This window comes from Festucalex cinctus, chromosome 10 (genome assembly GCF_051991245.1).
Source record: "Festucalex cinctus isolate MCC-2025b chromosome 10, RoL_Fcin_1.0, whole genome shotgun sequence".
Lineage (NCBI taxonomy): Eukaryota > Metazoa > Chordata > Actinopteri > Syngnathiformes > Syngnathidae > Festucalex > Festucalex cinctus.
Genome location: NC_135420.1, coordinates 2440210 through 2462500, shown reverse-complemented (window position 1 = coordinate 2462500; position 22291 = coordinate 2440210). Strand labels below are relative to the sequence as shown.

At 41.6% G+C, this 22291-nt stretch overlaps 1 protein-coding gene and 1 long non-coding RNA gene across 4 annotated transcripts in view; one reads left to right on the top strand and one right to left on the bottom strand.

Moving 5' to 3' along the window:
* The window catches only part of orc1 (origin recognition complex, subunit 1), a 141492-nt gene that overhangs the window by 88093 nt on the left and 31108 nt on the right, over positions 1-22291 (top strand). For all 3 annotated transcript variants that reach the window (XM_077534645.1, XM_077534646.1, XM_077534644.1), the window contains 3 exons: positions 1-88; positions 8189-8290; positions 13682-13853. The exon at positions 1-88 is cut by the window's left edge and continues 19 nt beyond it. In XM_077534645.1, the coding sequence (XP_077390771.1) occupies positions 1-88; positions 8189-8290; positions 13682-13853 (362 nt within the window). The remainder of the gene's footprint in view (positions 89-8188; positions 8291-13681; positions 13854-22291) is intronic.
* LOC144027258 (uncharacterized) lies at positions 1600-8704 on the bottom strand. The gene is made up of 3 exons (XR_013285408.1): positions 2776-8704; positions 1852-2097; positions 1600-1755 (listed from the first exon to the last, which is right to left on the bottom strand). It is a non-coding gene; the product is annotated as an uncharacterized LOC144027258 (long non-coding RNA).

The window sequence follows — 22291 nt, the reverse complement described above, 5'->3', positions numbered from 1 at the left end:
GTACTCCTTGCCATTGTACTCCCAAAATCCCCAGAAGGTTGATGCCTGCCCAGCACCCTACCAACATATTAGAAGTGGCCAGAACAAGGTAAAAAAATAAAAAAATAAAAAAATAAATAAACTTGATATGAGATTTTGAGAAGCGCAAAACCCCAATTTACCAACAAAGCCATTCATTATATATTTTACATGGGATGAGAACGCTATAGTGTGACAAAACATTAAAGCCCCAGTGTGTAGCTCATGACCGCCATCTATCGGTCAAACACGATAATGCAATGATTTTAAGCACACGAACTACGGCGTCCCAGAGAGACCATACTTCGCCAGTCTACCACCGATTTCACCAGAACAGAACGCGAACGACTTCTGTTATTCCCTCGACTGATGATGTAAGTGAATTGCATTTGTTAGACATACTATACAGATCCCTAAATTTGTGATTTAGTCATTTAATTTCACAATTAATATGTTTGTCGGCATTGTTAGGAAATACTGTACGTCAGCTAATGCTAATGGCTATCTATGTTCATATTTGTTAGTGCAACTAAACCATGCAACAGAGAACACACATGTTATGTTATATGTTTTATAGACATTTGGACCATCTCAAAGAGGGCGAGGAGGGGGCGACGGTGACGACGAGGAAGAGTACGCGGTGTCAGGTAACCTTCTTGCAGAGACTCGTACAGGAAATGACCATGGAGGAACATGAAGATATCCAAGTCCAGCTGATAGACTGACACCAAGAAATACTTTTTGACACATTGCTGGCACATCAGCACCACCATGATTTCCTGTACCTGGATCCCAGACTGCAGTACCTTGGTGGACTTGTGGCAAATAAGTCACACTTTCCCAGATCCTCGAGGACAATACAAAGGTTTTTTACCTGGCATATAATTACTCCATGTCTGACACTGGTTGTTGTAGTTTGTATAACTTGTATATTGTTGTGTGTTAATTTGTACATTTTGAATAACTAAAAAATACTATTTCCTTTGGCGTCAACATGCAGTGTTCATTCGACACCTAACCTAACACTATTTTACATGACCAGAAATGTAAAACATCAAAAGCCTGGAGAATTATTATAAGTGCTTGAAATGACAAGGAATTCTTCATTGGCCAATGAATGTAAGGTACAGTACATGAAAATGAATAAATAAAATAAAGTAAAATAAAAGTCTACATGAAATGAACATATTAACTAAAAAAAATAAAATAAATGCTGTCAGAATATAATGAGCTACATGAATTGCAGTTGTTCCAGAAATATACCAATACGCTGTGCATTTCAATATATGGAAAATAGACATACAGGTTTGGGCCAAAAGTAGTGTTACAGAGCAGGTATGTGTCGTACACAGCTAAAATATCTGATTACTTCAATACCATGATGTTTGTTTTTTTTTGTGCTGACATTGTCCCCCATTAACATTGCAACATTCCTCAAACTCTCCCGAACACATAGTATGATCTGTAACACTACTTTTTGCCTACTCTATGATGTTATTGGGGCAAAACTAAAGAAGGGTTGTCCATTGATTGTGTGAACAGACTGCAATAATAATGAAGTCACTTCAATGTTTGCTGGTTTTATTAAGTTTGACATGCTCCTTGACTGCACAAGTACATGTTATGGAGTGAGGGCATAATCCCACCAACGATGATATCATATTCTTCAAAGGCTTGCTGAGGAAAGTGAGGGAGGAGTCACTCCATGGCTTCAGACACCTGGTCAGCAGGTCCTGTCTAAAACAATTGGTGCTTGTACATGTGACCATTCCGTATTGCTTCACACAAAAAGTTAATGTAGTGTGTAATACCGTCCATATGTAAATGACATACCAAGACGTCGGCTGACTTCAGTTTGTTGCAGATCAGATATGGTAGGTGGAGATACTGGTGGTACAACACCGAAGCCTTATGGGGTCCTCCATCCGAAGTGTCCTCATTCGGGGCATTCCAATTTGGCTGCTGACTCTCCTGTTGATATTTTTTTTTTCTTGCAGGTCGGTGATGTATTTAAACGGTGCATGAATGCTTGTATACATCAGAATATGGTTCTGGAACCCCTCAAGTTTGGCTGTTGATCTAGTGTGACACAAACAAAAAAAAAATTAAAAAAAAATAAAATAATTGATGATACTACTATATGTCACCACCTTTCCAACAAAGCCCCCAAAATAGAGGTAAGATCTTTAGTTTTGGGGCCCAAAACATTGTATTAGCTAGATAAAAGTAACTTGACTGCATACTGCATAGAATATGCAAAGGCTGCTTGCTTGTCGAGTTTCCATGGAAAACGTAGCAGCCTGTAAATTCTTGTGCACCCAATTACACAATGGACCAGTACACACTTGAGTGAGAGAGTTCAGACTCTAGCAGTGCTTACGGTACAGCCAGCATTTAAGTCCAGAAAGTTATTCCCTGCCGAAAATTAAATTCGAGAACACTATTTTCACCAACCACAACGAAAATAATAATTTTCAACTCCTCCACTAATACAGTGTGCTTTAGATTCTAAATTGAAGTTATGGGCAAATATACCTCAGAAATCACACATTACACAATAACTTGGGCATTTACTCTAAATATATATATATATTTTTTTTTTCAAATCAAAGCAAAGTAGCTACATGACGAAATCGTTCGAGTGGTGCGGAGTTGCTAATCAACAGCTACAGTGATCGTAAAACAATGGTACGAACATCGTATTAATTAGTACGGTGTATACCTTTTCTCTCGCTCTCAAAATGTACTCTTACTTACCGGTCAAGTAGAAAGCAGTCGAAGGCACCGGCACGTCCCAAACCTAGTCTGTTCCTCATTTCTCTCCATCTGGCAAATGCGGCTACAATATAAACTCTTGTTTTGTCGCGCTGAAATAAAATAAATTCCCAAAGCTATTGTGATGCTTGATTGATAATGCTGTCTTCGGGGACCGGAAACTCTTCTTCTTCGTTTACATGCGGTTGCCATACAAACTGGAAGTGCGTCTGCAAAGGGGTTCCAAAAACGCGTTAAGAAATATAGCGCTGAAATTTGTCTTTGACGGCACCCGTTGCAGAAAGATGGCGGCGAAAAATGGCGGACACAAGAAGGCGCGGCGTGGTCATGTAAAATAATTAGTGATTTATAGACTTACCGTTATATTTTAAAAAAGTATGTTTATGCGATACAACATATCTTTTTACTTACTACTAACACTAACATTTGTTTTTTTTAAATGAATGACTTTTTATTTCACCACTAGATGCCACTGTATAATACTGAGTGTACCTTTAACCATACATTAGGGGTGCACAATTATTTTCCAAAGGGACCATGTGATAGACTGGAAGGTTTGTCAAGGGCCTCAATTATGTTCTATAATGTAAAGCATCAAATGTTGTTTTAATAAGCTGCTACTATATATGGTATATGTGGTTTATGTTATAATTATGAAATAAACACAATCATAAGCAGTCACTAAAATAGCATTGCCATATCGGCAATATTCCCTCTAAGCTGCGCGTGTGAGCAAATGCGCAGTGCTCTCACCCTCTCTGCGCATTGCTATCTGCAGTGCATTAAAAAAAAAAATCCTAACCTCAGCTGTATTTACTGTTTGCATTTTTTAATATTATCTTCCTATAATGAAAGGGAAAACTTTATTTCGCACGTGTAGTACCCTTAAAAAGGGGATAGAAACGGGAAAGAATGAGAGCACGCAGCTGTTGTCTTCACCCGTCTGTACTGAATCCAAATGACACCACATTAACATCAATACAACATACAGTCCACTTTCAGTGCAGTATTCACAATCTCTGTATAAAAATAGTAATAACTAATTTACCCAATAAACATGTAATGTGTCTTTAAATCTCAACTACTGCAAATTAATATATAAAGTCTAAATAATGAAATGTACCTCTAACATTACCTGGTACTTGCTGACACAACGCTTTCACTTTGTAAGCATTCAACAAACATGACTTGCACAAAAGTAACACTCGTGAGTCGTAAGGATGACGCAGCACCTATTATCCCCAGCGATGCAACCACGTGGTCCCTACCGCTAGCTAAAACCCACTCGAGTTAGCCATTACTATTTGGTGGCAGGTGGTAGCCGCAGGGCTTGCGCCTGCGGAACAGGTGCAGGTGGCGGCCTCAGGTCTTGCCCCCGCCGGAACATGAGCAGGTGGCGGCCGGCAGGACATGCGCCGCCAGACAAGCCGCAGAGGACGGCCACAGGGCGTGCACTGCCCGAACAGGGGCAGGTGTCGGCTGCAGGGCCTGCGCCGCCGGAACTGGTGGCGGCTGCTTGCCGAGCGCTGCCGGAACTGGAGCGGGTGGTGGCCGCAGGTCTTTCGCCGCCGGAACATGAGCAGTTTAGTTTAGTTTATTCATTTTTTCCTTTCGGACACATTACAGCTTACATCAATCACATCACATCATTTGCAACATTGACATCCGAAAGAAGGATGACGGGTAGAAGCCGAAGCTTATTCGAGACCCGTCCCCATCGACCCATTACTATAATGCATCAATCATATACATTATTTAGAATAGTCATTAATTTTTAGCGTTATCCATCCCATACTATCCCAGACACTGCTCACTCAGTTCATCTTGAATGTCCGTGTGTAGATTGTGGCTAGTCCCAGTCATTTGGAACTGGTGAGTCGGTTCCCAGACGCCACCAGCAGGCCCACCCCGCCAGGCGAGCAGCCAAGGCAAGCGCAATTCTTCTCTTTCACCAGTAGGGTCTTCGTTGACCTCGGATCAGCTTTCACACATTTTGTGCTTTCCAGAAGAGTAGATCGGCTGCATTCTGCCCATTGCGATTCAAGCAATTTCAGCCTTGATTCTCGTCAGGTAGCACCACTGGTTGCTAGCATGTTGTAGATCTGATGACTCCTGTGCGCTGCCCAGTCGAGCTCACCCAGCAGAGCGGCCCACGCCAGCCGCATTCCAGGAACCAGACCACCAACCCCATTTTGCGTATTGACAGCAGATTCATTGTAGCTACAATACAGCCTTATCATGTAGCCTTGACTGATACAACAAATGACCAAACGGAATTCGAGCCAGACAATATTTAGATTCAAACGGGAACAGCAATACATGTTATCAATGCAGGTGTATAAACAAGAGTTAGCCTTGGCAAAGTCAGCAAGTAATCATATAAAACTCCAGCTTTGGGTAATTAGTGATGTTGTTGTGATATTGTGAATTACTGTTGTCTCTCAAGCGCTGCCAATTCCTCAGCTCTTTTCACGATTCGTGTTTTTAGTTAACCAGAGTTATCTTTAGTTTGAATAAAAATTCGGCAGTCTTTTGTCCACGTGCTTTCGATAAGTCCATTCTTTCTCATTTGTCGAGCCTTTTTGGCGATGTCAGCATTTCGTTTGGTGAGGTTTTCGTTGATGTAGACATGTTTCCTACGAAGCTTGTGACGGTCTCTCAGAAGAGCAATATTTTTCTTTCTGTCAACAAACCTGATCAGAACTGCCGGTGGTCGTGTCCCTCCAGTTGGAAGCGAAAAGCACATCTGAATGTGCGCAGGATCAACAGTTAATCCCAAATCTCTGAGTTGAAGTGTCACTTGATGTTCCACAGTTTCGTTCCCTGAAGATTGGTCAGAATCTTCCATGCTCGTGCTAGCCGCAGCTCTCAAAAAGCCACGGCGCGGCTTGATCTTGATACCGGTGACTATCACATCGTTGATACGAAGATTTTGTTCCAAATCATCCACTTTTTGTTCCAAGGCAGCAATGCGTCGATCTTTTTCCTGTGTCTCTGTCTTCAATTGCTGTATTTCCTGAAGAAGTGGCTCAATGCGCTTCTTCATTTCAAGTAATTTGGCAACCATTCCACTGAGTTTTTTAAGAGATTTTATCTCCTCATTCTCGTCAGCTTTTTCCGCCAGGCATTCTGCAACAATGTAGTTAAAAAATCCCAATGCAAAAATCAACAAGTAGTTAGATTCACGAGCGAGTGCAGGAGCAAGTACAGATGCGTCCTTCCTCAACAGATACGTCCTTGAACTTTGCCGTGATGAGGGGACTTGAGATGGCGAAACTCTGCTGTGACAAGGGGACTTGAGACGGCGGCAATCGGCCGCGACCAGGGGAGTTGAGACGGCGCCAATCGGCCGCGATGAGGGGACTTGAGACGGCCGCATCGGCCAGGGACGGAGAGGCCAGGGGCTGCGTCGGCCAGGGACAGAGAGGCCAGGGGCTGCGTCGGCCAGGAACAAAGAGGCCAGGGGCTGCGTCGGCCAGGGACAGAGAAGCCAGGGGCGGCAGCGGCACAGGCGACGCGTCCAGAGGCGGTAGCGACTAGGGCGAAGCGTCCAGAGGCGGCATCAGCCCAGGCGAAGCGTCCAGGGGCTGGAGCGGCGGCTGCGGCACAGGAGGAGCGGCCAGGGACTGAAGTGGCAGCAGCGGCACAGGCGGAGCGGCCCGAGGCACCGGGACGGGAACTTGAAGCCGGCGAAGCGCCGGGACGGGGATTAGAAGCTGGTGAGGCGCCAGAATGGGGACTTGAAGTTGCAGCGGATGAGGTTCGTGGACTTGAAGTCGCAGTGGACGAGATTTGTGGACTTGAAGCCGCAGCGGACGAGGTTTGTGGACTTGAGGCTGAGGCAGGGGTGAAGCCTCCTGTCGGTTGGGGAGTTCTGCGAGAGGACTGCTCCCATCCCGGAGTCCGATTGGGGATCGGTGCTGGACAGGCTGACTGGTTGACTAAATTCTTTAGCGCATCTCTCAGACCAGTCAAGGCCGGATCATGACGTCCAAGCAATTGTCCTTGGGAGTCCCAGGCATGGCACATCTTATTTAAGTTTGCGGGATCCATTTGGCCGAATTATTCTCCTATGTTCTGGAGTTGGATCCCAAAACGCAGACACAAATAAGAGTTTAACATTTTATTCGCACAACATCAAGAGGCGTGGAACTAACTTGACTAGACCAGAAACAACGAGAAGACATCATGGATCCAGAGGCATGGAACTAACTTGGGCCGAGGGACATAGGAACAGGAGACCAGAGGAGCAGATGAACATATGAGCAGGTGGCCCGATGGACAGAAGACAGATGAATAAATCGGCACCAACACACTTCTCTGTCAGACTTATATAGACGGCGAATGGATCTGATTGGCTGTGGCCCGACAAGTGGCTCAGAGGATTGACATGGAATTATCTGATTGGCCGTTGACCAGATAAAGAGATTAAAGATTCCTGACATCACATAGCTTCTGACCAGTTGAAAGATATTAACAATTCCTGACACCACATAGCTTCTGACAAGTTGGAATTAGCTGCTGATTACATCCTGATTGCATCAGTTCAAATAGAACAAAACACTGTAGTTACATGCCAATTCCATTTTGCATCAGTTCAAATCAAGTCAAATAAAACCAAACATAAGACATTTGCCACAAACAAAACACAGTCATGACAATGATAGAACAATTTGAAACCAGCTCCTAAACTTCTAGCTTTGGTCCCGTTCCCCCTGGTCTCCTGAATACACAGTAACGCCACCTTCCTCCTCTGCATCATGTCAACCAGCTCTCTACCTTTTCCTGTCATACTTCCAACATTCAAAGTCCCTACTCTCAGTCTTAGACTTGGTGTTCCTCTTCTCTTTCTTCCTATGAACACACCTTCCTCCTCCCCTTCTTCGACCAACAGTAGTCCAGTTTCCACCAGCATCCTGTAGGTCAACAGCACTGATGGCGGGCATTTGTTAACCCGGGCCTCGACTGATCCAGTACGGAAGTCATATATTTTATTCGTATGTTTGGGTTGGCCAAAGTTTAATGTCGGATGCCCTTCCTGACACATGCCTCTGTATTTATCCTGGCTTGGGACCGGCACAAGAAGACATTCATTTGTTCTGTGCTTGCTATAAGCAACATGGTATTGTAAGGGTACTTTCACAACATAGGGAACTTGTAAACGCGCCCAGCGTTCTGCACGTTAATCATTTTTCTTCGAACATTACGTTTTAAAGATTGAGAGAAGCCAAAATTGAAATGATAAAATTTTGATTAACCATCCAGCCCAATCACTGGTCACTTGTTTGAGAAAATGCCAGATCACAAAGACTTGAGTAACTTTACTTGAGTAAAGGACTGTCTCATAAAAGAACTCTATGCATATATAATTACTTTTAATATTTCTCTTATTTAGGCTGCACGTGTCATCAGTGCCTGAGTCTCTACCCTGCAGGGAGAAGGAATTCCAGGATATTTACAGCTTTGTGGAGAGCAAAATCATTGATGGCACAGGAGGGTGAGATCACATTCAACTATAGTTTTTTTTTTTTTGTTGTTTTTTTTTTTAATGCAAGAACAGTGGTAAATTGATTGCAAGCCTCTTTATTTAAGAGAATCCACCCCTGAACAATTCTACAATGTTTTTCAGTGCTGGGTGTTGGCTTTTTACAAAGGCAACATGCACAAATATAGCCACAAGTCAAGTTCATTTGTATGGCCCTTAATCAAAAAGTGTCCCACAGGCTTTCTTCACAAGCCCACAGTTGACTATGGGGTATATGCCACGGAAGAGGCGGGCCTGTTTTTGCACATCAGCTTCGGTTCCGGTTTGGTTTGCGACGTGTGGGCTGCGTCAAAATACTTGCGCTTCCGACTTTGTGTCCCTCGGTTGTGCGTTCACAACCCGGACTGGAACCAAACTAAAGTGCAAAATCACGGAAGTCGGAAGTCCCGCCTCTTCCGTGGCATATACCCCATTAGCGGCATACCCTGATCTAACCCTCAAACCGAGGAAGGGGAAACTCAAAACCCCATATAGGGATAAAGAAGAAACCTTGGAAAAGGACAATGGGGTGTATCCCCTTCCAGGATGACCAGGTTGCAATGGGTGCAGAGTGGATATCACTTAGCACAAGATGTGGTGCTATAATGTTAACTAGGACAAAGTGAAAGTCCACAGGACCATATTTACTTCCGTAAACACTGCCATGTGATGTTTTTTTTTTTTTTTGTGCACTTCACCTGCCGTTGTGCTCTTTTAACATGTGTGCCACATCACATTAGAAGTCAAAATGTGTTTTTGTAATGTGAACAAGTACATAAAAAGATCGAATGTAACAAAAAATCAGAATTTGACATCACATCATGCAGTGTGAACATAGCTTTAAGTCAAGATCGAAACTTGATTTACTTTGATTTAAATGTATTATATCATGGATATTAAATATTGAATTTTGATTGAAATTTTAAAATACTATAAGATTTGTTCTGAGGTAACAGCGCCAATCTCTGCAAGTAGGGCATTCCAGATTACTGGAACCCAAAAAGAGATTGCTCTCGAACAGGGGTGGGCAAACTCGGTCATTGAGTGCCAGAGTCCTGCAGGTTATGGATGTTTCCCTTTTCCAACACAGCTGATTTATATGATCAGCTCATCAGTAAGATCTGGCGAAGCCTGATAATCATCCTCACGTGTAGGAGGACACGTGTAGGAGGGTGACATCTAAAACAGCAGGACTCCGACCCTCAAGGGCCAAGTTTGCCTGTACCTGCTCTAGAACCTGTGGACTTCTTTTTGACTCCCAGGCTTATCAAAAGATCGTGTTGCGAACAGTTTTTGCCAAAGTATGTAGGGTACCACTGAGTCGGCAAGATAGGCCATGTAATATTTTATTAAAATTGTACCTCAAGTCGACCGGGAGCCAAAGCAAGTTGACCAGTAATGTCATCAAAATTTTAAGTCCTTGTCCCTGCCGTTTACCGAATGAGGACCATGATCTCAGATTTGGAGGTGCTGATTTTTATCCCAGGCAATTCAGACTCTGCTGCGAACTGCTCCAGTGAGAGTTGGAGATTGCGGTTTGATGAAGCTATCTGCACTATCTGCAAAAACCAATGAAAATAAAGTAAAAAGCAATCAAATAATTCATAATCATGTCTTTATGTATAGCTTCTATAACATTTACCACCAAAAAAGGAGCTTATTTGAATAAGCCCAATTAAAACAGGCATTCAAACTTTGTTCATCACAAATGGGAACACAACACCCCAGAGAACAAGTTCTAGTGCACACATGCCGTTTTATTAATGAAATGGCTGATATTTACTAGGGGTGTGAATTGCCTAGTACCTGACGATTCGATTCGTATCACGATTCACATGTCACGATTCGATTCGATACCGATTAATCCCGATACGAATTTATAAGTCGATTGTTGCGATTTTTTTCCATTCAAATTTAGAAAATACTAATCAGTAAGCTTGTAGAGTGTAAGATTTATATGAAAATGTATTATTTATTTATCTGAAATTTCAGTCTTATAGAGGTTGTAATCTGTTTCATGTTTGAACAGCATTAAAATAAATATTAAGGCTTAATGTTCCGTTCATATAACATTCTTCCATGCTCAAGGTGTGAATCCTAACCCGAAGTCAGACGTTTTGTTGAATATTTTTCCATTAAAAATGGAAGTTTAAAAATCGATTCACACACACACAAAAAAAAAAAAGGTAATGATGATAAGACGTTGAATCGGTAAGACTACCGAACAATGAACAATTCTGAGCTCTTAAAAAAAAAAAAAAAAAAAAAAAAAAAAAAAAATCGATTTTTTTTTTATTGAATCGATTCGAGAATCGCGCGATGTAGTATCGCGATATATCGCCGAATCGATTTTTTTTAACACCCCTAATATTTACATATCATCTTGGAAATAAATAAATAATACTTTCCACATACCCACTGCAATGTGCTCACCTACCCTCGGGGCTACGTGTACCCCTGATTGGAAAACACTGCTTTAGAAACAGTAGGAACGCTGAGGACCTTACGACCAAGGAGCTTTATAACCACCTTGGTGACTTCAACCCCACAGATTGGAGATCCAACCACAGAGACACCAGGCTCTGCTTTCTCATGGGAAGGGATGTTGGCAAAATGAAAGAGTTCTTCAAAGTATTCTCCCCTCTGATTCATAACATCCCTAGTCGAGGTCAGCAGTGCACCATCCCCTCTATACACAGCGGTTCCCTACTTGCCCTTCTGTGTTCTGAGAAGCCAGATGGTGGACCAAAGTTTTCTCAAAGCAGTCAGGAAGTGCTTCACTATGGCCTCATCTAATTCCTCCCGTGCCCGACTGACCCTGAAAACTGTGTTCCACTTGGTCAGCTGTTACCCATACGCTGTTTCCTGAGTCCCACAGACCAAAAAGGCCCAATATTACTTTTTGAGCTAGACAGGAGCCTACACCGCCAGCGTCCACAAACGGGTTTGGGAACTGCCGCCATGACAGGCACAGACCACTTTACGACCACAGCACCGGTCAGCCACCTCAGCAATTGAGCCATGGAACTGTTTAGACTAAGCATCTCCTCTGCCTCCCCTTGTACATGGGTGGATTTCTGCCTAAGGTAATACTAATAATACTTTGCCAAGCATTCCCAGCAGACCCTCACAATATGTTTGGGTCTGCCAGGTCGGATCGGCATCTTACCCCACCATAAGAACCAACACACCAGGTGGTGATCAGTTGACAGCTCCACACGTCTTCTCCTGAGTGTCCAAGTCATGCAGCCGCGTCCGATAAGCGGCCACAAGATTGCTGATCAAAATGTGACCTCAGGTGCCCTGGGGCAAAGTGTGCATGTACCATTATGTCTGAATATGGTGTTGGTCATGGACAAACCCTGACAAGCGCAGAAGTCCAAAAACAGAACACTTCTCGGGTTGTGATTGGAGGGACGGGGTCGGTGTTCCTCGCAATCAATCCCTTCTAAGTCTCTGTGTCATTGCCCATGTTTTTAATATTATTATTGTTATTATTATTATTTTTTAAGCAGATTGAGGGAGGTCCCCAGCAGGCGTGCTCTCCTGCACCTCTCCAAGGATTCCAAGAAGGGTGGCTACTCCTGTTGTTTGGTGCAAAGTAAAACAATAGTTGGGGCTTGTCTTCTCACCTGAAGGTGGAGAGAAGTGACCCTCTCGTCCACCAGGGTAAACATCATTGGGGAGCAATAAGTATGCTCATACCAGCTCGTCACCTCTCACCCTAGGCAACATCACAGTGGGAGAGAGTCCTCCCAAGTGTACTGATACCAGATACCAAGCAGTTTTTTTTTGTACGGGCGAGCCCGACTATATCAATCTCACCAACCTCAGCCCCCTTTTTGCCAGAGAGGTGGCATTCCACGTCCCTCAAGCCAACTTCTGTCACCAGCGATTGGACCAACTCAACTCAACTTTATTTATAAAGCGCTTTAAGAACAGGCGTTGCTGTATACAAAGTGCTGTACATAAACAAACATCAGTTTTGCGGTAAACAAGAACAAAGCAAAACCACCAAAGTTACTGTCTTCAGCTGCCAAACAATTCACTTTGTACCTGACCCTGTTGGATAGTGTTGTCGTTAATGACCGTTTCGTTCAAAAAGAACAAATCTTTTCAATGAACGTGAGTTAACGGATCACTTCCTGAAGCGATTCATTACGATTTGTTAGGATCAGCACCTCCAAATCCGAGACCTTGGTCCTCAGTCGGAAAAGGGTGGAGTGTCGTCTTCAGGTCGGGGATGAGATCCTACCCCAAGTGGAGGAGTTCAAGTATCTTGGGGTCTTGTTCATGAGTGAGGGTAGGATGGAGCAGGAGATTGACGGGCGGATCGGTGCAGCATCTGCAGTGATGCGGACTCTGTAACGGTCCGTCATGGTGAAGAAAGAGCTGAGCCAAAAGTCAAAGCTCTCGATTTACCGGTCGATCTACGTTCCGACCCTCACCTATGGTCACGAGCTGTGGGCCGTGACCGAAAGAACGAGATCCCGGATACAAGCGGCCGAAATGAGTTTCCTCCGCAGGGTGTCCGGGCTCTCCCTTAGAGATAGGGTGAGAAGCTCGGTCATCCGGGAGGGACTCATAGTAGAGCCGCTGCTCCTCCGCCTTGAGAGGAGCCAGCTGAGGTGGCTTGGGCATCTGGTTCGGATGCCTCCTGGATGCCTTCCCTGGGGAGGTGTTCCGGGCATGTCCCACCGGCAGGAGGCCCCGGGGACGACCCAGGACACGCTGGAGAGACTGTCTCTTGGCTGGCCTGGGAACGCCTTGGGATCCCGCCGGAGGAGCTGGTTGAAGTGGGAAGTCTGGGTTTCCCTCCTGAAGCTGCTGCCCACGCGACCTGACCTCGGATAAGCGGAGGAAGATGGATGGATGGATGGATCATTTCAACAAATCTTTTGAACGGTTCTTTTTAATGAACTGATTCTTATGATTTAGTTCACCTAAAAGAACTCTTATGCCCATCACTACTGTTGGACCCTTGCAAAGGTGGTAAGCCCATGGGAAGGTGGGCTTAAATGGCCTATGGGTGCAATGTAACTTGAAAGGTGAAAGGAACGGTATTTAATCCCGATCACTACTAAAATACTAAAAAGGCATACTGTATCTTTTTTATTTTCTAAAAAAAAAAAAACTAATATTTTGTCAACTTATTGAGCAGAGAAAAGGCCGCTATCTTTGTGCATTTTTATGTATTTAATAATATAATGAGAATTATATTTTGGAATGAGGCTGTAACCTAGCAAAAAGTGTTAATTGTGAAACAGAATACAGATGCACTGGATATAATGTTATAATCACTGCCATCATCCTGCAGAAATAAAATAACCAGTTCAACCCCTGTGACACCGTGGTATGTTTTAGGTGTATGTATATCTCCGGTGTGCCAGGAACAGGGAAGACTGCAACAGTGCATGAGGTGATTCGCTGTCTGCAGAATGCAGCAAACATTTGTGAAATCCCATCATTCCGCTTCATCGAGATCAACGGTATGAAGATGACGGACCCTCATCAGACCTATGTTCAGATCCTTGAGGTGATTAGGTTCAGTATGTTGGTTTGGTAGTGTACAACCTTTAAATCAGTTTTTATTTTCCCCTCCCCCTCAAAACATCGTCCAACGCAACTGACACTGACGTTCTCCAGTTTCAACAAGCTATCCTTCCTTTACCACCATATGCCCTGTCTGTCATATCTGGTTCTTTTACGTCTTTGACAGTTGTTGGGGGGGTAAATTTTTATTAGGGCCCGAGCAGCGACCGCTGCGAGGTCCCTATTGTTTTTGTAAAAATTCTTCTTCTTCTTCTTCTTCTTCTTATTCTTCTTCTTCTTCTTCTTTATTCTCCGCAAACGATCACATTTTTGAGGACCTAAACATTTACGAAAACTCACCGAAATTTGCACACTCTTCGGGCCCGGCGAAAAATTTGATATTCTGATGTTGTCATAACAACGAGACTCTATAGCGCCCCCTAGCATAAAAAAACAAAAAACAATCCCGGCACGTTTGACCTGCAGCTACGAAAATTGGCAGGCACATGTCACACCCCGAGACGCACAAAAAAAGTCTATTGGAACCATGTAGCTAAAATGTACAGGAAGTGAGCTATGAATTTTTTAATGTCCAATTTTGGCCTATTTTGGCACATTCACTGTGGTCATGCTTTTTCCCCCTTTACAAACATTTTTCATCCAATTGACTTCATGTTCAAGCTCCAAAAAATCTCAAACTTCTCATGCAACTTAATAGTCACTGCCTGAAAACATCGACACAATGAAATTCAGTTATACATATAGCGCCACCTAGTGGTGACAATAAATGCCATACTTTTCGTTTTTAGCTACTGTGCCAAGCTCGTTGAAGGGATCCAGTTGAAAATTGGTCAGAAAAGCCTTAACATGTTAATCATGCCCAACACCGAATATTGTAACTTTTCGCCAAAGGGTGTGGCAGTTACGGTGCCGCAAAGTCTGATGATTTTTCGTGAGAATAAAAGCTGCTTTAACTTGACCCAGATGATCCTATCTTCTCAAAATTTCACACATTTGATGAGAGTCCAGCCCTTAACACATCTACGAACTTATATTTCATCTAAATGATAGCGCAACCTACTGGCGATTTTTTTTTCTTACGATTTTTCTTCAACGTTTTTCTCCAACCACGTTAACTGGACCGACCTCATATTTGCTCAGATGAGGGTTTCGGGCCTAATGATGTCACAACACGAAATTTGTGAGTTTTCGCAAATCGCTGTGGGCGTGGCTAAGCGCTGTTTGCCAAGAAAACAACGCCGATTTTAAGGGCCTAAACTAGCACAGAAACACATGAAACTTGGCACACACATCTGGCCTGGCAAAATGAGCAATATTTTATCGTGTATTGTGCTATTTTTACAAAAATGACTCAATAGCGCCCCCTAGAAATTTTTAAATGAAGCAGCCCCGGTTGTACGTTTAAGCAAGATCTTTGGAAATTTTTAGGTGTATGAGGGAACCCAAGACCTACAAAAAAGTCTCTTGGACCTATATGCTAAAATGAACAGGAAGTGAGCTACGAATTTTTGAATATCCCGTTTTTTACGATTTTAGCACATTTACAGGGGGCATACTTTTGCCCACTTCTCCTACACGTTTCATCCGACTGACTTCAGACTTGACCTGGACCATGTCAAGACCTGAGCCAACGACTGGGGGAAAAAATCTTGACTTTTCGAAATACTATATGATGAGGGCATCAAAATTTGTGTTTCACAATGAAAAAGGATATGCTTAATAACTCCACCGGGGGTACATGCTCCAAAAAATCCCAAACTTGACATGTATGTTTATAGTCAAGGCCTGAAGGTATCTCTATGACAATATTCAGTTATATATGCAGCGCCACCTAGCCCTTGAGGCAAAACAAAAAAATACCCCACTTACGGTATTTTTACAAAAATTGTAAACAGGTTTCGCAATGAAAATGGATATGCTTCATAACTCCCCGGTGCATGCTCCAAAAAAATCCCAAACTTGATAGGTATGTTTATAGTCAAGGCCTGAAAGTATCTCTATGACAACATTCAGTTATATATGCAGCGCCACCTAGCCGTTGAGGCAAAACAAAAAAATACCCCACATTTGATATTTTGTACAAAAAATGTAAACTCATTCTAAGTGTGATAACTAAGTCATTTATGAATATTGTTTTACATTCCACCATTCAAAATGTTCACTGGCATCAGACCTATCCAAACATGTATTTTTTTATTTATTTTTGATAGCCTCTATGGACATTAAAAGCAATATCGTGAATGAAGGATATGCTTAATAACGCCACGGTACATGCTCCAAAAAAAATCCCACACTTGACATGTATGCTTATAATCAAGGCCTGAAGCTATCTCTATGACAATATTCAGTTATAAATACAGCGCCACCTAGCCCTTGAGGCATAAAAAAAAAAAAAATACCCCACATACGGTATTTTGTACAAAAAATGTAAACTCATTCTAAGTGTGATAATTCAGTCATTTATGAATATTCTTTTAGTTTCCACCACTCAAATTGTTCACTGGCTTCACACCGATCCAAACGTATGTACGTTTCCATTTTGTTTTATTAATTTTTGATTGCCCCTTTGGACAATAAAAGCAACATTGTGCAATGAGTACGAGCGATGATGTGGATATACACTTTTACAAAAAATACCAATCATGGCAACTCATTGCCTAAAAATAAAAAAGGACGCTGATTTTTGCAGGTCTTAACAATCACCAAAACCCGTTGAGCTTGACACACACACTGGCAAAAAAATATTCTACATGTAAAGGTTGTTTATCATGCCATTTTCAAAGAAAATTTTGCTTCCAATATGCCAGTACCCCAACGTGCCAGTACCCCAACGTGCAAGTACCCCAACGTGCAAGGACCCCAACGTGGCTCGGGCTGCGAGGGCCCTTTATAGCTGCTCGCAGCTCTAGTTATTATTATTATTATTATTAATTATTATTATTATTATTATTATTATTATTATTATTATTATTATTATTATTATTATTTTCCGCAAACGATCGCGATTTTGGGTACCTAAACACTCACGAAAACTCACCGAACTTTGCACACTCCTCGGGCCCGGCGAAAAATTTGATATTATTAAGTCGTCATAACAATGCGACTCGATAGCGCCCCCTAGCGTAGAAAAATAAAAACCAAGCCCGGCACGTTTGAGCTAGAGCAACGAAAATTGGCAGGCACATGTCGCACCCCGAGACGCACAAAAAAAGTCTATTGGAACCATGTAGCTAAAATGTACAGGAAGTGAGCTATGAATTTTTTAATGTCCAATTTTGGCCTATTTTGGCACATTCACTGTGGTCATGCTTTTTCCCCCTTTACAAACATTTTTCATCCAATTGACTTCAAACTTGGCATTTATCATCTCAACACCTGAGAGAACAACTGGGCAAAATGTCTTGCCTTTTCGAAATACTATATGACGGGGGCGGGGCATCAAATATTGCCTTTAAAATTTCATTTGTCCAGAAAGAGCAAATACTTAATAACTCCCATGTTCAAGCTCCAAAAAATCTCAAACTTCTCAGGCAACGTAATAGTCACGGCCTGAAAACATCTATATGATAAAATTCAGTTATACATATAGCGCCACCTAGTGGTAACAATAAATGCCATACTTTGTTTTTAGCTACTGCGCTGAGCTCGTTGAAGGTATCCAGTTGAAAATTGGTCAGAAAAGCCTTAAGATGTTGATCATGCCCCACACCGAATATTGTAACTTTTTGACAAAGGGTGTGGCCGCTACGGTGATGCAAAGTCTGAAGATTTTTTGTGACAATAAATTCTGCATTAAGTTGACCGAGATGATCCTATCTTCTCAAAATTTCACACATTTGATGAGAGTCCAGCCCTAAAGACAAATACGAACTTATATTTCATCTTACTGATAGCGCCACCCAGTGGCAATTTTTTTTCTTACGAATTTTCTTCTACGTTTTTCTCCAAACACGTTAACTGGACCTACCTCATATTTGCTCAGATGAGGGTTTCGGCCTTCATGATGTCACAAGACGAAGTTTGTGAGTTTTCGCGAATCGCTGTGGGCGTGGCTAAGCACTGTTCGACAAGAAAACGCCAGTTTTGAGGGTCTAAACATGCGCAGAAACTCATGAAACTTGGCACACACATCTGGCCTGGTAAAATGAGCAATATTTTATTGTTGATTGTGCTATTTTTAAAAAAATGACTCAATAGCGCCCCCTAGAAATTTTTAACGAAGCAGGCCTGGTTGTATGTTTAAGCAAGATCTTTGGAAATTCTTCAGTGTATGAGGGAGCCCAAGACCTACAAAAAAGTCTCTTGGACCCAAATGCTAAAATGAACAGGAAGTGAGCTACGAATTTTTGAATGTCCCATTTTTGACGATTTTTGCACTTTTACAGGGGGCATACTTTTGCCCACTTCTCCTACACGTTTCATCCGACTGAGTTAAGACTTGACCTGGACCATGTCAAGACCTGAACCAACGACAGGGTTAAAAATGTTGACTTTTCGAAATACTATATGATGAGGGCGGGGCAACAAAATTTGTGTTTCGCACTGAAAAAGGATATGCTTAATAACTCCCCGGTACATGCTCCAAAAAATCCCAAACTTGACATGTCCTTGAGGCATGAATAAAAAATACCCCACTTACGGTATTTTTACAAAAATTGTAAACACGTTTCGCAATGAAAAAGGATATGCTTGATAACGCCCCGGTACATGCTCCAAAAAATCCCAAACTTGACATGTATGTTTATTGTCAAGGCCTGAAGGTATCTCTATGAAAACATGCAGTTATATATGCAGCGCCACCTAGCCCTTGAGGCAGAAAAAAAAAATACCCCACTTACGGTATTTTTACAAAAATTGTAAACTCATTCTCAGTGTGATAACTAAGTCATTTATGAATATTCTTTTACTTTCCACCACTCAAAATGTTCACTGGCATCAGACCTATCCAAACATATGTATTTTTTATTTAGTTTTATTTATTTTTGAGAGCCTCTATGGACGTTAAAAGCAGTATCGTGAATGAAGGATATGCTTAATAACTCCCCGGTACGTGCTTCAAAAAAATCCCATACATGACATGTATATTTATAGTCAAGGCCTGAAGGTATCTCTATGACAAAATTCAGTTATAAATACAGCGCCACCTCGTCCTTGAGGCATAAAAAAACAACAACAACCCCACTTACGGTATTTTGTACAAAAATTGTAAACTCATTCTAAGTGTGATAACCAAGTCATTTATGAATATTCTTTTACTTTCCACTACTCAAGATGTTCACTGGTATTAGACCGATCCAAACATATGTCCTTTTTATTTTGTTTTATTTATTTTTGATAGCCTCTATGGACAATAAAAGCAATATCATGCAATGAGTACGAACGATGATGGGTATATATACTTTTGCAAAAAATACCAATCAGTTCAACTCATTCCCAAAAAATAAAAAAGGACGCTGATTTTTGCAGATCTTAACAATCACCAAAACCCATTGAGCTTGACACACACATCACACCTGGCAAAAAAAAAATCCACATGTAAAGGTTTATCATGCCATGTTCAAAGAAATTTTGCTCCTAATGTGCCAGTACCCCAACGTGCAAGTACCCCAACGTGGCCCGGGCTGCGAGGGCCCTTTATAGCTGCTCGCAGCTCTCGTTTGTTTTTTGTGTGGAGAGCGGTCGTAATTCTACTCGGAAATTCTTGGGCACAATCAACAACACTTGCTATACCTCAATTGTTTTAATTATTTTATACTTCCAGCTTATAAACCTGTTTTCTTAATTCGGAAAAGGCCTTACAGATAATTTTTCATATGTCACAGTTGCACGAAATGCAAAAAATAATAATTAAAAAATCAGGCAGTAAACAAGACAGGTCCGAACAGTGGCAAAGCCATTCTAGCATTTTTCCTTGTCATTCATTATTGTCGTCTGGTAGTCGGGGTAGTGCCAAACAAAAAACAAAATAAACTAGACAGCTATAAAGGGCCCTCGCAGCCCGGGCCACGTTGGGGTACTGGCACGTTGGGGCTACCGACACGTTAGAAGCAGAATTTCTTTGAAAATGGCATAATAAAGTTTTACATATGGATTTTCTTTTTTGCCAGGTGTGATGAGTGTGGAAAGCTCAATGAGTTTTGGTGAAAAAATCTCAAAAATCAGTCCTTTTTTATTTTTAGGCAATGGGTTGCCCTATTTTTTGTAAAAATATATACACACATCGTTCATTGTACTCATTGCACAATGTTGCTTTTATTGTCCAGAGAGGCTATCAAAAATAAATAAAACAAAATAAAAAGTACAAATGTTGGGATCGGTCTGATGCCAGTGAACATTTTGAGTGGTGGAAAGTAAAAAAATATTCATAAACTTAGTTAGCACACTTAGATTGAGTTTACAAATTTTGTACAAAATACCATGTGTGTGGTATTTTTTTTTTATGCCTCAAGGGCTAGGTGGTGCTGTATTTCTAACTGAATGTTGTCATGGATATACCTTCAGGCCTTGACTATAAACATACATGTCAAGTTTGGGATTTTTTTGGAGCGTGTACCAGGGAGTTATGAAGCATATCTTTTTCAATGCGAAGGAAATAAGAAAAACAATATTTGATGCTCCGCCCCCATCATATAATATTTCGAAAAGTCGAGATTTTTTTCCCCTGTTGTTGGCTCAGGTCTTGACATGGTCCAAGCCAAGTTTGTAGTCAATCGGATGAAACGTGTAGGAGAAGTGGGCAAAAGTATGCCCCCTGTAAATGTGCAAAAATCGGTAAAAAACGGACATTCAAAAATTCGTAGCTCACTTCCTGTTCATTTTAGCATATGGGTCCAAGAGACTTCTTTGTAGGTCTTGAACTCCCTCATACACCTAAAAGTTTTCGTCAAGCTTGCTTGTACATACAACTGGGTCTGCTTCGTCAAAATCAATCTGTATGCCGATAATATAATACAGTGGTACCTCTACTTCCGAAATTAATTGGTTCTGGAAGAAAGTTCTTAAGTAGAAAATTTTGTAAGTAGAGACGCATTTTCCATGTAAATGCCCTAATCCGTTCCAAGCCTCCCAAATTTCAGACATAAATGTTTTATAAAGCATAAAAATGCATCAAAACATGTTACAATTAGATTATTGCACAATAAATGAGAGCTGTGCATAATGTAAAAAACAAAGAATAGACTAAAGAATAAAATTGATGGTCATTTACCTTTTTAACTGCTGTCCTCATCGTTTTTTGCCCTCTTTTTCATGTTCTCCTCTCTCAGAAGTGTTTTTTTGTTTTTTGTTTTTTGCCCGGTGTTTTGTAAAGAACTGATCCATGGATTTTCTTTTTATTTTTTATTTTTTTAAACAATCCTTCGGAAATGTCCAAGGCAAACATCATCTTAGTGAGCAAACGCCCGACTGGTGAACACTTTTTCTGGGCGATTCTTTTAAACAAATTCTGAAACTTCATGGAAACTTCCGGTATGGCGAGGCATCTTCTTTTTTATTAAAAAAAAAAAAAAAAAAAAAAAAAAGGCCCGTCTCGTCGCAATTAAAAACTTACTGTGCCTTCATCAATCACCAATTGTTTGAATTTTTGCACAAATTCGTTGGCCGTTAGTTCATACATTTACGAAAAACTATCGAACACCTCATGGGCCGCGGGATGAATGATGAGGACGCTGTATAGATCAATCAATCTATACCAATCTAGTATAAGCTCATACCTATGGTAGAGGTTCCTCTTGGCCAATGGGATGCCAGAAACATGCACAAACACCGATCTAGTATACGCTCATACCTATGGGAGAGGTTCCTCTTAGCCAATGGGATGCCAGAACGATGCACAAACACCGATCTAGTATTTACGCTCATAGATACCTATGGTAGGAAATAGCCATAGCCAAAAGTATGTTGCGTTTGGTGATGTATTTTTACCTTCCGTATCTAGAAATTTCTTTCGTAACAAGAGGCAATATTTTCCCGTTGAGGCGTTTCGTAACTCGAAAATTTCGTATGAAGAGACGTTCGTAAGTAGAGGTTCCACTGTACTTTGAGAAGAATCTCATTAGGGAAAGTATTTAACTTTATAAATTGTCACATTTATCAGATTATTCTTTTAACTGGACAAAATCAACATTACTACTCATTACAGAAAATTCATGGAACCCTGCAAGCCAGGACCCACACTACTCTTTTGCTACAGGTAATTTAAAATACTTAGGCATAAAAATCTCACTTAAATTAACTTAATTCATTTAAACTTTACTCCACTACAGGATAGCATCCGCAGTAACCTCGAGCGCTGGAATAATCTTCCTATCTCTTAAATAGGAGAAATAGCCACCATAAAAATGAAAATTTCACCCAAAATATTTTTTTTTTCAGTGATTCCATTCAAACCTCCGTCTAACTGGTTCCAGTCGCTGGACTTGG